The sequence below is a fragment of the Jatropha curcas genome, chromosome 10, assembly GCF_041381405.1.
Source record: "Jatropha curcas cultivar XTBG-Jc1 chromosome 10, XTBG_Jcur_1.0, whole genome shotgun sequence".
NCBI classification, from domain to species: domain Eukaryota; kingdom Viridiplantae; phylum Streptophyta; class Magnoliopsida; order Malpighiales; family Euphorbiaceae; genus Jatropha; species Jatropha curcas.
The window spans coordinates 11,544,734-11,563,877 of NC_143160.1; the positions used below are offsets into that span (position 1 = coordinate 11,544,734).

Here is a 19,144-nt window from a genome sequence, read left to right on the forward strand (position 1 = left end):
TAATTCATCAAACACTTTTAATTTATAAAAATATGAAAAAATAATTATTTCATTCTTTGAGATTTTATAAAATTAATTAATTCATACTCATATTTTTACATATTAGGTATTTAATTTCTAAGATTTGTTTCCGTCACGTCTAAATGCACAGTGAAAGACTAAAATACCTTTTGAAAAGTCAAAAATTAAAGGCACTGTCCCTCTTCTTCTCCTTCATCTCCTCAAATCTCCATTTCTGCTGTTATACAAACTCAATAAATAAATAAATATATTAAACAATCATTAAAGTTATACTGTATCTCACTTTGACAGCATTACAAATCATAAAAAAAAAAAATCATTTCAAAAATCTGCCCTTCTTCTCCAACCACTTCTTCATTTTCCAGAACTAGTACTGTGTTTTTTTTTTTTGGGTGTATTTGTGAGGTGTGTGAAGTAGTTTTCTGCCATTCATTTCTCTAACAACTTGGACAATAATCGGCAGAATAAATACAAAGTAAAGCCCATAATAAACTGAAGAGGCAAGACCTCAAATTTGAAATTAGCTTTAGATATCAAAACACCTTTTTTTTTTTTCTTTTTCTTACATTAGCAGTATCATTTAATACCTTAAAATAAAGCTTTGGCCATAACTACAGCAAAATAAAATACAACATTAACACATACTGCCACGAGTATGTTCTAACGAAAGCAGGGCCACTTCGCAGTTACAGGAAAGCAGGCAAATCAAAATCTGTTACAGAGTAGTGGAATCTCCAAGCTTCTCCAGTCTTGTCCTCGAAATACAAAATTAGCAACACCTTTAGGTGGTGGACGGAGTAAATTTGGGCTGTGGTTGTGAGAGAAGAAAGACGACGGAGAAGAGGAAAATGGGTAAGGAAAACAAAATTTAAGGGTACCATTTGTGATTTTAAATAACTCTCTCTCTCTCCTTTCTTATTTAACAGAAAAAACCTATGATTTTGAACGGAAAGATCATGACCGAAGTAAATTTCAGACACTAAATATTTAATATACAAAAATACAAAATGAATTAATTAATTTTATGAAAGCTCATGATTTTTCCTAAAATTATTTTAAATGATACAAGAGTACAGGAATAACATGGAAAGTAATCTTTTCCATTGCTTCAAGGTCTTTATCGTTGAGAAGCAACCAAAAAATGACGGAGAAGGGAGGAGGGGGGCCGGCCAAATATATTTTTTTTAAATTACCATATAAATTATTGAAATTTTTTATATTACCCTTTAAAAAAGTAAATATTTTTAATTTTGCCTCATTAACTCTTGAATTAATTTTAAACCCGTAACTTTAATTTTTGACTCCGACACTGCAACCAGATAATCTTGTCTTCTATTTCTTAAACCCGCATGTGAGGATCTGTTCGATAATATTAAATTTAGAAGTTTTGAACTGCTCAAATCTAAATTTTTTTTTCTATTTCTTATAATTAAAAGGATTGATACTGAGAGTATTTCTTGGTTTCTTCTACCAAGTTACCTTTTATAAAAAGGTAATTATGTAGTCAAATCCTCTTTGTCTTGGATTTCTTAGAATGACAATTATTTTAAATTTAATCTTTTATGACTTGACGAACCATAACACTGGAGAATCTTGAAACGCAACATGACTTGACGAACCAGAAGACGAAGACAACGAAGGAGGAAACTCATAAAGATCACCAGGACTACTGCAGCTGAGAAGAGGATTCCGCGTATGCAGATCCTTCACACAAAAGCCAAAAGGATCAAATTCAACAGTACAATTATTATCACGAGTAAACTTTTAATAGAAATAAGATTACGAGCAACTGAAAGAACAACCAGAACATTTTTAAGACGAAAATTAGAGGAAGGAGTAGACAACATATAATTACCAACATGAGTAATTGGAAGTGAAGACCCATTACCAAACTTAACAGAATCATGACCTTGATAGGATTGAACATTATTAAGAATACCTGGATTGCCAGTCATATGAGAAGTAGCCCCAGTATCGGGTAACCATGGAGTTGGCACAGGTTCTTGAAGATTGAAAGCTGCATATGATTGATTATAACCAGATGGACCTGACTGAGACTGACGCAGAAAGAAGGGACAATCACAGGCTGAATGAGAAAATTCAGAACAGATTTGACACTGAACAGATTGATTCACTTGTTGAGGTATAGTGTGCGAAACTGGCGGTTGTGCTCCAAGAATTCCAGTGTTATAATGTGTTGTATAGTAAGGATTGGAAAATGATTGCTGTGGATAGGATTGTCCTCTTCTTCCTCTACCTCGCCTGCCACGTCCACGATTGTAAGAATCATAAGAATTCTGGTTTTGATTGTATCCTCGACCACCTCTTCCACGACTTGAATTGTTATTATTTGTTGGTGACCGATTGACAGCAACAAGAGCAGTTTGAGAAACAGACATTGCTGTAGACGAGGCCTGCCTTTTTGTTCGATTCTTTATCCTGAGCTCTTGCAAATATAAAGCAGTCCGAGTTTCAACAAAATTCGGAAGAGGTGTTTTGCTGGTGAGGCTTATAACCATATTCTCATATTTAGTTGGTAATCCTTCAAGAACCTGCATTACCAGATCATCTTCTCCAATTTGATACCCAATAGTACAGAGAGAATCATAAATACTTTTGAGTTTTTGCAAATACTCATCAATCGAAACAGTGTCCTTAGTAACACTGTAGAATTCTACCTTTAATTGAAGGAGTTTGGCATGTGCCTGATCTTTAAACAGAGTTTCAATAGAATCCCAGGCTTGCTTCGCTGTAAGTGTGACATTAGGTTTAATAAGACTTCTCAAAATTTCAGAATTAACCGTAGCTTGGATCCATGAGAGGACAAGAGAATCAACTTGCTTCCATGACACAAACTCTGGATTACGTATCGAAACACCATCCACAGTAATTTTCTCAGCAGGAGATTGTTCAGAACCATCAATATGACCATAGACATTGTACCCTTGAAGCACGGGTACCATAAGTGATCTCCACACCAGATAGTTTGTGAAAGACAGGGTTTCACTAACATAATTTCTGATATTTGAAACAGAAAAGGAAGGATGAGTCATAGAAGGAATAGCAGAAGAAGACGACACACCAGTATTCTGAGTAATGGAAGGAGGTGTTGAGGGAGGAGTGACCATTATGATAGAAAGACACAGAAATTTAGCCGGAAAAACGCAAAGAAAAGACGGAAGACAGAAAAAAAAAAAAAAAGAATTTGGAACCCTAAGGCTTTGATACCATGTAAGGCGGTTATGAATAATATTTCTCTAGTATGTCTTATTGATACAGAATACTCCTATTTATAATACATTGTAGAAAGAATTTAGGTGTTACAGATATAATACAATACAAACTATATTTATCTCTATTAACAGAATACAGCTGGAATAGTTATCCAATAGATGGCACAATAAAAGGCGTGCGGATTTTATTGGGAGTTGAAGAAACTTTATGGACGAGATGAGTTGTTTTTACAATCTCATTTGAAGGATTAATATCCTTTATATGTTGAATTTAATTCACATTAAGGAAAAAAAAGCATTGAAAATAGTATTATAGTTTTTAATAGATTTGATTGATTCGTCGGAACCTCTTAAATTTTCAATTTCAGCATGGTTTTAAAGAATAAAATTGTTTTGCGGATTCTTTAGTGAAGAAGGATATTGAAGTATCTAATGATTTTCTAGCTTGATTTTGATTTGATATATTGTTGTAATGTTGTGTTTTTGGAATTTTATTTGTCTTTTTATCTCAAAAAGAGATAAATCACATGTAAATTGAGATTTTTTAGGTTTTTTTTTTTTATTTAGCATTTTTGAGTTAGGTTGAGTATATTTGGACAACCTAATAATTTGGGTTTAGAAATTTGGAAATGCTAAGTTTTTAATGGATATAAATTAATAAAATAAAAATATACTGCTGATAAAAAAAATACATATTGAATATTAAATAGTTGAAGAATGTAAAAATTAAATTATAAAATTTATTAGAAATTTTAATAATTGTATCAGTTCATAAATTCAATTTAACAATTAGATTTTTAAAATTAAAATTCATTAACTAAATCTTTTTTTGGTTACAGGAGAGAAGCATGGGTCAAAAGAAGTTAAATACAATCTCTGAACCATGCAACCAATCACATTAACTAAAGCCCATGGGCCTAGGGAAATAATGAGTTGTATTTAGCTCATTGGCTAATGTAATGGATAAAACTATATACCGTAGCTTAAAATTTAATCCTTTTCAATGTACGCCTCACATTAATTTTTCCTTTGTTCAAGACTTTCCATTGGGCCCCCAACATTTTCAAATGCCCATCAAGTCCTAGCTTGTCGTGAGTATATCTTTTTTTTTTTATGATTTTTATTCATAATTATACGTTTTAAAATTATTTTACCAACAAAAAATAATTTTCAATAGTAGTATAATATTTAAAGTTTACACATTTAGTGTAAGAAAACTAAGTAACATATATATTTTAATTTTGAATAACTTGATGAATTATTAAATTTACCATGTAAATTCTTCCAAAAAAAAAAAAAAAAATTTACCACATAAATTGATTAGAAAAATTAAGCTTGCTCAATGCTTTACACGAGCCTAATGATATATTAATCTAAGGACTTATATTTGAATTGTGTTAATCTAAAGGTCAATATAAACTTCTGTATGATAAAGAAAATCTTCGTTTTTTACCGTAATTTCACCACCTCTTTATCTTTATTTGCAATTAAAGAAGAAATTGCAAATAAAAAAAATATGATGTATGATATGTAAAATTAAAATAATTAAGAATTTATTTATTTTTTTATTAAATAAATAAATTTGACTATATTATCAATTTAAAAATTACAACAATTAGATTTTTTTTTTAACCTTAAAATATACATAATATAAAACAAAACACGTAACTAAAAAATTATATTTCATGACTTTAATTTTTATGCAATACTTGAGTATTTTTCATAAAGTAATAGAAATTTATGTTATTAAATCATTAATGAGCGTATTTATATTAAAAAATAAAATTTAATACGCAATATTATTTATTTAGCCTAATGGAACTTTTCAACTTTTTTTTTTTTAAGTTTTTATCAAAGTCAGACGATAATTTAAAAGATGATGGAAATATTTTTTTTTATTTATAATTACATCATTAATTGCTTAATGGAAATGGAAGGAAAGATGCAATTTTCTCAATACTTAATGGATTTGAAATGCACTCATTTAAGCCAGAATCCATTGAGTTTTGCAGCTCAGCCTCCTCATTAATCACTTGAGATGACACCAACAAATGGCAGAGAATGAAGGAAAAAGACAGCATCAAAGTTGACAATTCAACATATAGTGTTTGTCTGTCGATAGGAATATCACATTCACACATACATAATAATAAAGAGAGCAAACTATATTTTTATATGAAAATAAAAGAATTTCAAAAACTACAATTATTTCTTTCTTTGCATACATTTGTATGGACTTTCTAATTGATCTATCTCGTTTGATTTCAGTAACTAGATTTGTTACCTTTTCGTTTCAAATTTAGGGTTATTTACTTTCGTCTATTCCTTAACTTAGGTTGACATGATTTTATCATCCTAAGACATCGATTTGTCACTTAAAACTCCATGAACTTCAATTTTATAACAATAAAGTCATTTGTACTATTCAGCTCATTACTAATATAGAGCATCAATTAGAGTTAAAAAAATAAAAATAAACTTAGATTTAAACTGAAAAAGTAACAAATTTCAGTTGCTTTTCGAAGCTTATATGAACCTTAAACATCTTAGTTTATGAAACAAGATTAGCAAGTATATGTAGAGATAAGTTTACTATTTCGAAATGTTTTTATTTTCATATAAATGATAATTTGCTCTCTTATTATTATGTATATGCAAATATGGTATCTCTATCCACAAAACAATGACTATATTATGATGTTGTTGGTTATTATTATTTCAACTTCATTCTAAAACCTAAACTTATATTTTTATAAATTAGCTAAATAGAAACAATAAAATTAGAAAAAGAAAATCATATTGAAATTCCTTAGAAATCATGCATTTTTTTTTCTGTGTAAACAACCGGTATCCAGACCCTATTACCAGTTTCTGCAGGTGTGTTTAGTGGAGATCAAAGTCGAGAGCTCTTTCCACATGTCCAGCCTGCGTTACCAACTCAACCACAAGTCATAGGTAATCTTTTACATTATTAATAAACACAAATGGATATATATAAACTTAAAAAAAAAAAAAATCAATGGACATAGTTAAACAACAGAAGGCAGCTTATTTCTTGAAGTGGATCTCCAAAAACATGAACAACCATACATAGGAAAAGTCCGTCCAAGATCAACCATCCAATCTGCATAAAAGTTATTTTCTTCTATAAATTTGATAAACCTGCATACATGTATAAGAAATTTATTTCAACAAATTAGAAAAAAAAAAAAAAAAGTAAAGTAGCACATATATATATAGACCAAGATTCAAAAACTTCATTTCAGTTATTTCTACCGCGATGAACTAGATAGATAATAAGTTGTCGTTGTTGCTAATGTCATGAAACATCCTCATCATAGTCAACAATACAGTCCCCATTGTAGTAGTCATTGCTTGATGGCGTCTGTGGAAAGCAATGCGGGAGTTAATGGTTCAGAAACGCAGTCGTCTAAGCTTGTTTCCACGAAGTTTCTCAGCTTAACCTCCTCATTACTTGAGATGACTCCAACAATGACGGTGTTAGTGTCCATGTTTCCTAGTTGATGACTTACGAGAAAAAAAAGTGGAAATGGTGACTGGAAAAGGAATTTACAATTTAAAAGCCTCATCATCAACAATCAACAAAGAAAATAACGGAAATGAGAAGAATGTCACTAATTATATGAATAAATACTAATTTCACTATACGTATCGTAGACGATGATGCTATTGCAAGAGCAATCCACAAACTGCTAGCTAAAATGTTGAAATGAAGATCAACATTAGTACTTTTATAATGAAGATCAACAACTTGTGAATTGCTCTCACAATAGTATCACCATCTACGACAAACACAGTGAAATTAATATTTATTCATATAATTAGTGACATTCTTCTTATTTCCATCATTTTCTTTGTTCACTCTTGATGATGAGGCTTTTCATCTGCAAATTCATTTTCCAATCACCATTTTCAACTTTTTCAACTAGGAGAGATGAACACTGACACTGTCTGTTGGCATCATATCAAGTAATGACGAGGCTAAGCTAAAAAAACTTCATGGAAGCAGGCTTAGACAACTGCATTTCTAAGCCATTAACTCTCGAGAAAATTGCTTCTTACCTTTCATTGCCCTCCACAAGTGCCACCAACGACAACAATGACTACTGCAATAGGGAATATGTCATTGACTACGATTAAAGTCGTAAATGAATCGAGCTGAGCTGAACTTTGACAACGATATATTTGAATTTGACAATACAAATATATTAATCAATGCTAAAAAAGACCTGCAAATAGAAAACCAAAAAACAAAAATAAAAACCTGTAAAAACTAAAAAGTGGAGAAACAAAACAAATACAGAATAATGCAGAAAATTACAAAGACATAAACCACAAGAAGAACAAGAAAAAAAAATTACTGGAAACAAGAAAAATGACAAAAAGCCGAAACCAATTATTATAAATAAGCTTCGGATATGTTAATGTGCACTAATGATAACTAATAGTAAGTTTAAGAAAAAAAAGCATTTCTAACTATTCAAATGCTGAAATTACCTTTCAATTTAGGTGTATTTGCTATCCATGCCTAAAAAGCTAAGATGTTTAGGGTTTATATAAGCCTTGAAAAGTAATTAGTTCGATTTGTAAATTGTGGCATAGTCTTAAGTTGGCATTACATTAAATACAAAATCTGATACTTTGATTTTTTTTCTACTTTTGAAATAAATTCGAGATGCTGAAAAATCTGAAAAAATCTAAATTATGTTTAAAAAAAGGTAAAATATTATAAATGATATCTACTACAATGTTTATGTAGATTTAGTAGTCTAAAAAAAAGTAAAATGTTGATTTAGTAGTCTAAAAAAAGTAAAATGTTATAAATGTCATTTACTATATTTGGTAGATTAGGGCTCGACTCAATTTGGTTCGGTTTGTACAGAGAATTAAATTAATTCAATTTTTTTCCAAATATTGGTGGAGAAGGCATTTGAATATGGATTTATTGTCAGATCACACATGTATTTACTATTAGACTATGCTTTAGTATGCTAAATTAATTCAATTTAATTTTTTTGAAATCTTAAAAGTAAGAACAAAATTGAAAAAAAATTAAATCGAACCAACAATATGAGATCTCAATTAAGTTCAATTTCTTTCAAAAAAACCAGCCAAACGCTCATTCTTGAAACTTGTAGATCTTACTTTTAAACCATCATCAGTATGCAGATCTTACTTTTACACCATTTTTGGAATGCCATATAAATTGTTGTATAAAATGTATTTTCAATTTAAAAATGCATCATTTCAACTGTTTTTTTGGTCTATAAAAATTGAGAAACTAGAGGTGGTACCATACATTTCCCTTAGGGAGGGTTGCGCCTTCACACACAACATAGGAACCATAAGCCATTTCCATAATCATGTGTACCAAGAAAGTCTAAGGTTATTTTAACAATATCACAAATTTATACAGACCAAAAGACCAACAAACTTTACCTACGGATTGTAGCTCAGTTAGCAATACAGGTTGGGTATGTGGAAAGTGCTCTCGGGCTCGATCCCCACTAAATGCATTTGCAGAGAAGGGTGAAAGAAGAGTTTTAACTGTGACTAAATCCCAAGTCGGATTTAGTCGGTCTTTTATAATAGGATCCAGATATGGGTGGTTTGCACAGAAAAAAAGGACCAATCGAAATTTGTTGAAGTGGATACAGAAAAATTGGTAAATATTCTCTCTGGAGAAATAGACATATGATTAGTTGCCATTGCTACTGGTGCTGCTTTGACGATCATCACCGTCATAGTCATCATCGCTTTCGCCAGTGGAAGCAGTGGATGGAAATGGAAGGAATGGAGCCAGTTTCTCAATGCTTAATGGCTTAGAAACGCAGCCGTCTAAGCCCGCTTCCATGAAATTTTCAGCCTCCTCATTTCTTGATACTACTCCAACAATAGCAGAGTAGACGCCCATGTCCCGTAGCTCCTTCGTAGCCTATTATTCATAAATGATTAGCACATAATTAAGCTGCCAATTAATATATATATTTCATTCCATTATCTATATGCAAAATGTAATTAAAAATTTATTATATTCATTAAAAAATTTTGATAATTCAATTTTTTCTTTTGTTTTTAAAACAATCACATCAATAAACAAAGTCAATTTTTTTATAAAACTGAAAATCAAAATTTCTCTTACAAAAATAAATGAATTTTCCTGGTTTACCTCGAAAATAATGCATGTGAACAAAAATAAAGATGGGTTATATTATACTACCTCATAGCCATGCATGACAGGCATTTCCATGTTCATAACAATCAGATTATATGAAAGACCAAGACAATGAAGGTCAACAGCTTCTTTTCCATTGACAGCTTGTGGATTGCTTTGTGAGCATCAATTTGTATCCGCATTCCAACGACTTCCATTCCATGCTCTGTGAGCATCAATTTGTGGATTGCTCTCATGATACTATCCGCATCCACAAGCAGCACTGTGAAATTACTATTAGTATCCTTATCATTGTTGAAATTAGTTCTGTTTCCATCAAATTCATTGCTTGCTGTTGACGATCTTTCTGAACTGCAAATGCTGTTCCCTGTCATCATTTCCCACTCTTTTCTTCTCTTCTGTAGACATGAAATTATTACTATCATCAAATTAAGTAATGTGCTATACTTGGAAAACATAGTAATTAACATTGTATGAGATAGAGATATCATACTCACATGCATAAAAAGAGAGAAAAATTATTTTCATATGAAAATCCAAGCATTTCTAACTAGTCAAATATTAAAATTACCTCTATCTTTGCACAAACTTGCTAACAGAAACTAAGATGTTTAGGTTTATATAAGCCCTAACTAGTATCTGAAATTTAAAAGATGTCATACAAATTAAATGAATTAAGACTAACCCCAGATTCTCAATGTGACGGATAGTCTTAAGTTGATATTACGTGTTATGCAGGGTTTAATGACTTTGATTTTTTTTACTTTTAAAGAAAATTTGAGATGCAGAAATCTGAGAAGATCTCCGTTTCCTGAAAAATGTAAAAATATTATTAATACTCTATAGTCTGTACATCAATACAATAATTACTTCAAGATGTTTATGTATATTCATAATCTACTACGTAGATATTACTTTTAAACAATTTTTGACATGCCGTATATCATATTGGAATAGAAACGAAATTTTTCGTTTCTAAATTACTACAGTCCGTTGCTAAACTGTTTTAGAAACGGATCAGAAACCAAAACAATACGTGTCAACTTGGAGCGTTTCTATGGCAGCTTAGCAACGATCTTTTTGTCTGTATGACAACGGATTTTTCCATTGCTACATTGCTATAACTCCGTTTGTCAATGTTGATCTCATTGGGAATGAATTCTTTCCCGATCCGTTCCCGTTCTGTCTCTAAATCCGTTTCTCATTTCGTTACTAAACCGTTACTAATCTGTTTTTCATTTCGTGGCTAAACCGTTGCTAGTTCGTTTCTATATATGCATCTAAACATTTATATCCGTTACTGATTTCTGTTTCTAACATCCATGAAAAAAGTAATCTGAATCGTTGCCATTTTTGTTTCCAAATCCGTTTCTAAGTTTATGATTGGCTTATAAAATCCATTTAAGTTTCTAAAATATTTCATATTTGTTAATATTCTATTTATGTTCTCAACTTTTATAATTTATATATTTCATAATAAAATTAATTTAAAATCAAATAAAGAAAATCAATAAAATGAATATAAATTTTAAATACATTGAAAATATAAAACAACAAAAATTGTCTCACAAGTAAAAAAAAAAAAAAAAGATCATGTCTCATAGATACTCATTAAACTTATATTTGTTAAATACAAAGCAACTCAAATCTACCTAAATAGTACCATCACCCAAACTATTTGTGTAAGTATCTGAAAAAGCCTGGATGCTCTAAACTCTGGTATTTTGCAATTTGCTGTTATAACCAGTTGCTCTAATATCTCATGAATCCGAGCACCAGTATTTTCACCAACTTGTTCTTGAAGGCGAGATTGTAGCGATAGAACTTGAGGCACGGGAATGACAAAAAAAAGGATATGCCTACAAACCAAGAATGTACAATCACATGACGAAATAAAAGCATAGCTAATATATTTTATTAAAAAAAGAAAAGAAAACAAAAGAAAGAAACAAGCAACATATATTACCAGAACACTTACTAATTCTAAAACTAACAACCACGCATCTATCTTCTGTATTTCACTTTGTCTTGTAAAATGTACCAATTCCGAAATTAAATATAAAATTAAACTTGAAAGTTGAACACCATTCTTAACTTTGCTCTATTTTTTCTATAACGACGAATTTTATTTATTGCTTTTATTCTAATTATGATTACCAGAGCCAGATATGGACAACTATGTTTTAATAACTACAGAATTTATTACATTGAATTAACTATTAAGGAAAATTTACTAATAATTCTAACATACAAGGTCTAAGGGTTAGAGGGTGGAAATAGTGGATTAATTAAAGTCTAATTTTTATTTAAGTTAATTAGAACCATTAAAAAAACTGTATGTAATTTTAATTCACCTTAGACCAGCTCTATGCATTCAGATGCAATATGGGCAGGCTTCCTTTTTGCTGCCCTGCCTCAAAATTAAATGGCCCTGCAAACAAATGAAAGATGGTGGAAATAATTTTGAACACTGATAATAATAATAATAATAAAAATCACAATATTAGTTTATAATACGTGAGTTATAATTCAAATTAAGTAATATTTGATAAAATAAAGGTCAATGTTATTGGAATTCATAACGTTAATTAAACAAATATAAATTTAAAGAACTTAAAAATACTTCAGCAACAATAGAAGAAAGCAAAGTATAAACAATAGAAATATACTTTATTTCTATTTGGTTAGTGAGAATAAAAAAACGTTAAGAGTAATTGTGTTTGATTTTCTCATTTACTTTTATTTATTTAAAAAATAATTTTAATAAATTATATTCAGTTATCTAACAAAATGTAATTTTTTAATTAGCTATGCCTAAGGTTATTATAGCATGTTCTAAATTTCACTAAATGTATTATCGAAAATCCCATTATTCTCCATCTAATTGTGTTTAGTTGTTTTATATCGAACACAAAATTTTAAATTTATAAATTAATTCTATAAAATTTTATGGAATTTATTTATTGTAAGGGTAGGGTAATGTTTTTGGAAGAAAAAGAATCTATAATTTACTGTTGTCATAAAACAAAATATAGTATTTGCTATTAATGGCACAGCTATTGTGGGGTCAAATGTTATTTTTGTGGACAAAGCGTTATTTTTGGTATTGTAGATCTGGAAAAATCTCAAAAGAAAAAAAAAAAAAAACATTTACTTGCCAAGAAAAGAAAAGAAAACAGGACGATTACAACTTAATTACATGGGTAAAATATAATCTAGCCCTTAAATTATATTTGAATTAACACTTAAATCTCTTTATATTTAATAAATAATTATAACTATCATAATTTATACTTCCGTCTCATTATTAAGTTCTTCAATCTAAAAAATGAGCTATTCGTCGTTAATTGGACACACTATTTAGATGTAATATGCTTTTTTTTTTTCATTGAAAGAATTTAATTTTTTCTTTTTTTACAAAAAGACCTAATAGTCAGATAAAGTATAAGTTAAGGATACTGTAGTTGTTTATTAAATGTAGAAGAATTTAAGTGTTCATTTGTACACATGTTAGGGATCCATTTATATTTTACCCATAATTACATTTCAACTAGCATGTGAATTTTTCCTCTATAAATAAACACCAAAATCTTTGATCAATATACCCATAAAGAAAATGAAGCTATCAGCTTTTTCTCTCTTTTCGATTCTTTTAATCTCAGTTTCTTCAGCAGATGAAGCTCCTAATGTTGAGAGTTTTACCCAATGCCTTAACGAGAATTCTAAAGAAAATCCAATCTCCGATGCCATTATAGGCCCCGATAATCCTTCCTTCAAATATACTTTCGAAAACTACATAAAGAATCTCATATTCGTATCTGCCCCAAAACCTATAATCATTGTTACACCAAAACATGAATCTCACGTTCAAGCAACTGTTATTTGTTGTAAAAAATTAGGGTTACAGATTAGAATCCGAAGTGGAGGCCATGATTACGATGGACTTTCGTATACATCAAAAGTTCCTTTTGTTCTTCTTGATATGTTCAATCTTCGTAGTATCAATGTTGATATACCAAGCAACACTGCTTCAGCTCAAGCAGGTGCAACTCTTGGCGAACTTTATTATGCTATTGCAAATAAAAGTAATGTTCATGCATTCCCTGCTGGAGTTTGCCTTACATTAGGCCTCGGAGGACATTTTTCAGGCGGTGGCTATGGTAATATGATGAGAAAATATGGTCTTTCTATTGATAATATTCTCGATGCACAAATAGTTAATGCAAAAGGTGAAATTCTTGATAGAAAGTCGATGGGGGAAGATTTATTTTGGGCTATCCGAGGCGGAGGCGGAGCGAATTTCGGAGTAATACTTTCTTGGAAAATTGCACTTGTTTGGGTACCGGAAAAAGTTACCTGTTTCCAAGTGGACAGATTTAAAGAAGGGGGTGCTATTGACATGCTTGTTAAATGGCAAGAAGTTGCAACTGATAAACTAGATCGAGATTTGTTTCTCCGAGCAATGTTAATGCCTGGGACTGGAGAGGATCAGAAAAAATTTGTTAAGGCAGTGTTTGTAGGTATGTTTTTAGGCGATAAGGCAAGATTGCTTACTTTATTGAGTGGTAGTTTTCCGGAATTAGGTTTAAAAGAAGAGGATTGTAATGAAATGAGATGGGTCGAGTCGACAATGATTTGGGTTGGAATGAAACCAGGTCTTCCTGTTGAAACATTACTTAACAGGACAAACAAAGCATCTGTTAGTTATATGGCCCGAAAATCGGATTTTGTTCAGGAACCAATTTCTAAAGAGGATTATGAAAACATCTGGAACATTATGATTGAAAATGGAGCAGTAGGAATGGCCTTCAATCCTTACGGAGGAAGAATGAGTGAAATTCCGGAAACCGATACTCCATTTCCACATAGAAAGGGGAATTTATACAAAATCCAATATTCTTGTAACTGGAAGGAAAAAGATGCAGCAACTGCAAGAAAATATATAAACTTGACAAGATCGCTTTATAAAGCTATGACTCCTTATGTATCGAAAAATCCAAGAGAGTCATTTCTAAATTATCGCGACTTCGATCTTGGAAGCATTGGTAGCAATGGGAATGGTTCATTTAAAGCAGCAGATACTTATGGACATAGTTATTTCAAGGAGAATTTTGAAAGGTTGATATCTATTAAAGCAGCAGTTGATCCTGAGAACTTTTTTAGGTTTGAACAAAGTATTCCTGTATGCAAAGAAGCTTCAGGAAAGAATGTGTGCAAATCAGTATAAACAAGTGGTCTTTTGTTATAATTTCCGATTCTTGATGATTTGATTTGAAAATCGAAGAAATAAAGTCATTTGCTTTAACTGTTTAATTTGATCGGATTTTAAGTATGAGTTGTTTCGAATTGATTAAAGTAAAATTCCCAACTTTTCCTTACTGTCTTAGCGACTGGTTCTATTTTGCCTGTTCTGGTAAATATTGCAACATTCTTTCTAAATCAAGGAAAAGAAATAATGCGGGTTCAACGGATTGGAATGGTCCTAGAGTAGGCTTTCTCACGTTTAATATAGATGGCTCATCAAAAGGAAAACCTGCAGGTATCTATGGAAATTTAAGGGATTCAAACGGAAACATCCTTTGCATTTTTTTCTAAAAGCACAGGTATTACAGATTCCAACGAAGCTGAGCTATTAGCAGTCTTATTTGCCCTTAAACTGTTTAGTACTTCGCAATTCAAATTAAATCCACTGATTATTGAATCTGATTCTAAAAGTGCAATTGCGTGGGCTTCAAACAGAACTGCCAGACCATGGCAATGGTGGCTTCATTTTAATCAAATAGATAATATACTTTCCTCACTCTCTCTGGTTTTCATTTTCCCTCATTCCCAGATCCAAAAACACTTTCGCAGATCATTTAGCTAAGGGAGGGGTCGATAAGGTGGTCCGTATTATAGCTTGGTTTTGAACGGCTCAGTTACTCTTTTGGTTTCCTTTTTTGCTGCAGCTACCACCTTGGTTATGGAAGAATTCTTTGTAGTCTTCTGGAAGGATTAATTGTATTAAATATCTTTGTTTTTTTAATGCTTGGAAGTTTAAATTCTCTTATCCGAAGAGACTCATTCTAAGAACCCTAGAAGAAAGATGTTAAATAATTACAATTTTTGGAGTTTTTTATTTTCTACTTATGTATGGTCAGGTTGTTCCAGGTTTTTTCACTTTGCATTCATAGGCTAGATTAGGGATTTTTGGTACGCCTAATGACTTGGGTTTAGTTGCTTTTAAATGTTAAGTTTTTCCTCCATATGTTAAAAATTAATAAAATATTTTGTTTGCTGACAAAAAACAATGTATGGTAAATCTTTGCCTGTGTGATAAACATTATATTTCAATTTGAGTACCATTTTTGCATTTTAATGTATTTTGTTGTTTTTATAGTTAATATATAATTTTTTTATTAATTAAATATATAACTAATTTTAAATTCCAGAATAATTATTTTTTTTAGATTGAGAATGTGTATTAGAGTTTTTTTTTTTATATAGAGAAATTTAGACTTGGAGTTATATTTTATTTATTATAAATTTTGGAATCAAAGAAAATGGTGTACGGAAGGACTCATCTATACCTGGTGTACAAGGACACCCTATTCACCAAATCAATCAAAAATAATATTTTAAACAAACCTGGATATTTCTTATCATATACTTAGAATAAAGATAAAAAAAAAAAATTTTTTTTTCAATTGACTTGGTATATGGGTGGTCCCACACACAAATTAATTGTTTAATTCAACTAATAATTAATAGGTTAAGCATATTAAGATATAGCCTAGTGGTAAGTACATATATGACCTAATAATATATTCAGATTTGAATTTTCTCATTTTCAATAATTAAATATTTTTAAAAATATTAATAGGTCAAGCTATTATGGGATTAGAAGTGCAAGGCCTACTTCTGTAATTTTCTCTTCATTCTTTCTGAATTTTTTTTTTTTTTTTTCACACCATATTGACATTCTATCTTCCACCCATTACAGGAAATATATAGCATGGGTTGAACTTTATATTTTCTTTCTTCTTATTTAATTAACCTGCTTTAGAAGAATTGAAACTAATATCTACATCTATCTACAATCTACCTATATTATATATAAAATTGAGAATAGATGGAGAATATTAGGATTGTCAAAAGCGCTCCTACTAAGTTTTTGAATTGATAAAAATATTATTAAAGATTTTAATTTGATTGATTGAATTATTTAATTTTGCTTGGTCTTCTATTTAAATCTAAAATTTTATTGAATAAAGTGAAGAATATGTTATAAGATTTATTGTTTGATATAAAATAGAAAATAAAACCCACTAGAAATATATAAAATATAAAATTATGATATATATATATATATATATATATATTAAAATTTTAAATTAATAAAAATATAAATATGAAGAAAAATTTCAAATGAACTTTACATTAATTATATGTTGCACAAGGTTAACTTAATTTATATTTTGCCAAAATCCTCTATTTTGTCCATAGATTGCTAATTAATTAGCCATACCTCAGCTAATACATCAATTTCAGAAATTTAAATCTTTATAATATTCCACGATTTTTCCTGTTAGGAATATATAATTTTGTCTTATTAGATTAGAAAAAGATATATTCTACAACAATAATAAAAAAAAAAAAACAACCTTCAATTTTTTAGGTTCCGTTAGTTCTTAAAAAGAATGTGCAACCTTTCTCCATTTTTTCTCTAGAAGCTGGTGTAAGCTCATCATGATCAATTCTGCTATTCTTATGGAGGTTTATATTGGCAGGCTGTTCACCCCTCTGCTTATTGTTGTTGACAAGATATATTTAGGTTGAATTTTTAGTAAAAAATTATTATTTTAGATTCTTTTAATCTACTTGGATTTATATACTGGACCAATAATTTGAAGAGCCTATTCAATGTCATTTTTGAAATATTCTCATTATTTTATATATATCGACTAAAATTCATCACTTGATAAAGAGTGAAATTTATTTTTTATGCATGAATTGTCACAACAATTAAACACTCAAACAATTTAACAATTCAATAGTTTCTGACAAATATATTTCATATTTTTTAACAATTAATTTACTCTAATATGTCAAAATTTTTCAAAGTAAAAAAAAATTATCAATTCTTAATTTAATAGTACTAATACAAATTTAAACCTAATTTTTCAATATATAGTTGAATAGAATAACGTATATAGAATGGGTAGGAAGTTGGAACATAATGTTTGTGTGATTTTAGAAAATTCATAATTTTCTCAACCTTTATACATTATTCATGTAAAATGGGATAAGGTTAATTGGAACCAATTGACGATGCGACTAGAAAAATAATTTAGGATAAGTGTATGAAAGCGAAGAGTTATATATATAAATATAGCAAATGAACTACTGCATTCTGCTTCTTTACCTGCATCCCTCTGGAAAGATCCAGGTTGTTCTTGCTACCACATAAACAATTGATCACACTGCTTTTACTATTTTGGAAAACGTTTCTTTACATATATTTTTTCATTATGCCAATCCAAATTATAGTCTTCTTAAATATTTTAGTTGTATTTTCTTTGTTCAATTGTATTTAAATGAGGAAACAAATGAAAACTAACCTGGGTCTCACATGCTTTTCTTTTGGGGGAATGGTATAGGAGAGAAAGGGTAAAGATAATGTGATTCTACTTTTAAGCATTTAAGAGTTTCTCATCAGGTTGTTTTTTTTTTTGGAAAGATATAATATTCATTCAAATATTCTAACATGGTGTTAGAGCTAGTCGATTCAACATTGTAGAGAGGATTTCGAGTTTCAAGTATTATGTGGCTCTTAGTTGCACGAGAGTTAGAATTCTGCACACGAAATATACGAGGGCATAAGGGACGAAGACACATATTAAAGAAAGGGGGCAATTGCCCCCTCCTTTTCTTAAAAAAAAAAAAAAAAAAAAAAATTACTGAAGTAAAAATAAATTACATTAGTTATTAAAAAAGACTTAATAAAATATTTTTACTTACCTAAGCTTATCCAAGAAGTTAAACATCAAAGGAAATCCAAAAGTCCAAATTTATTTAACATGAATAGACAAGTGTCACTGCTGACTCCAATTTGCAATTCAAGGATAAGGAATAGTTACCAACTCAGTTACTCATTCTTGAAGCTTGGAAGGATTTACTGGATTGTTGGAGACGTGGCGTGTTACTGTGTAGGAAAAAAAAGGTATGTTTATTTATTTTTAATTAGTATATTGTATTGCCTAGATTTTAGCTTTTTCTAAATGTAAAATTTGTTCTCATGTAATATATTTTTGCTCCTTTTTCAATTCATTCATCAATTCATGTCTGAATTTATTTAGAAGCTTTTGAATTTTTCTTCTTAGATGTTAATTGTGTATTTATTGTAATAATTTTAGTTAATTTTTTTTACATAGATTTGAAGATTTTAGGATTTAGAATCTATCTGTGTTTTTTGTTGAATTGTAATTATAATTTGAAATGTTGAATTGAAGGATGAAGATGATGATTTTGGACTTCTTGTTGAATGGAAAAACTCAACAAAGAATGAACTATGAATGGATGATGATGTATTGAGATGTTAGATATTAGATACTACTTCAACTTTGTCTTTCCTAGAATTTTTCCTTGAATCTCCAAAGGCAAAGCAAAAAAATTCAGCTATCTTAAATTCTTGAATGTTGGTATTAAATTTTTA

At 29.8% G+C, this 19,144-nt stretch overlaps 2 protein-coding genes across 2 annotated transcripts; one reads left to right on the top strand and one right to left on the bottom strand.

Annotated features, from left to right (window-relative positions):
- Positions 1 to 8,529: 8,529 nt before the first annotated feature.
- On the bottom strand, positions 8,530 to 9,824 carry LOC105635672 (two-component response regulator 24). Its single transcript, XM_089726873.1, has 3 exons — positions 9,692 to 9,824; positions 9,496 to 9,593; positions 8,530 to 9,210 (listed from the first exon to the last, which is right to left on the bottom strand). The coding sequence occupies exons 1-3, from the start codon at positions 9,822 to 9,824 to the stop codon at positions 8,974 to 8,976; spliced, it is 468 nt and encodes a 155-aa protein (XP_089582999.1). The 3' UTR covers positions 8,530 to 8,973.
- Positions 9,825 to 13,037: 3,213 nt separating this feature from the next.
- On the top strand, positions 13,038 to 14,763 carry LOC105635671 (berberine bridge enzyme-like 9). Its single transcript, XM_012218745.4, has one exon. It carries the CDS (start codon positions 13,067 to 13,069, stop codon positions 14,675 to 14,677), a length of 1,611 nt encoding a protein of 536 aa, XP_012074135.1. The 5' UTR covers positions 13,038 to 13,066; the 3' UTR covers positions 14,678 to 14,763.
- The last annotated feature ends 4,381 nt before the right edge of the window (positions 14,764 to 19,144 follow it).

Excerpts from the sequence above, each read along its gene's own strand:
- LOC105635672 (XM_089726873.1), bottom strand. The coding sequence starts at position 9,824 with ATGACAGGGAACAGCATTTGCAGTTCAGAAAGATCGTCAACAGCAAGC. Across the intron at positions 9,594-9,691 it reads GCTGCTTGTGGATGCGGATA|CTGTCAATGGAAAAGAAGCT; the intron begins GTATCATGAGAG and ends GCAATCCACAAG. Across the intron at positions 9,211-9,495 it reads CTGTCATGCATGGCTATGAG|GCTACGAAGGAGCTACGGGA; the intron begins GTAGTATAATAT and ends TATGAATAATAG.
- LOC105635671 (XM_012218745.4), top strand. The coding sequence starts at position 13,067 with ATGAAGCTATCAGCTTTTTCTCTCTTTTCGATTCTTTTAATCTCAGTT.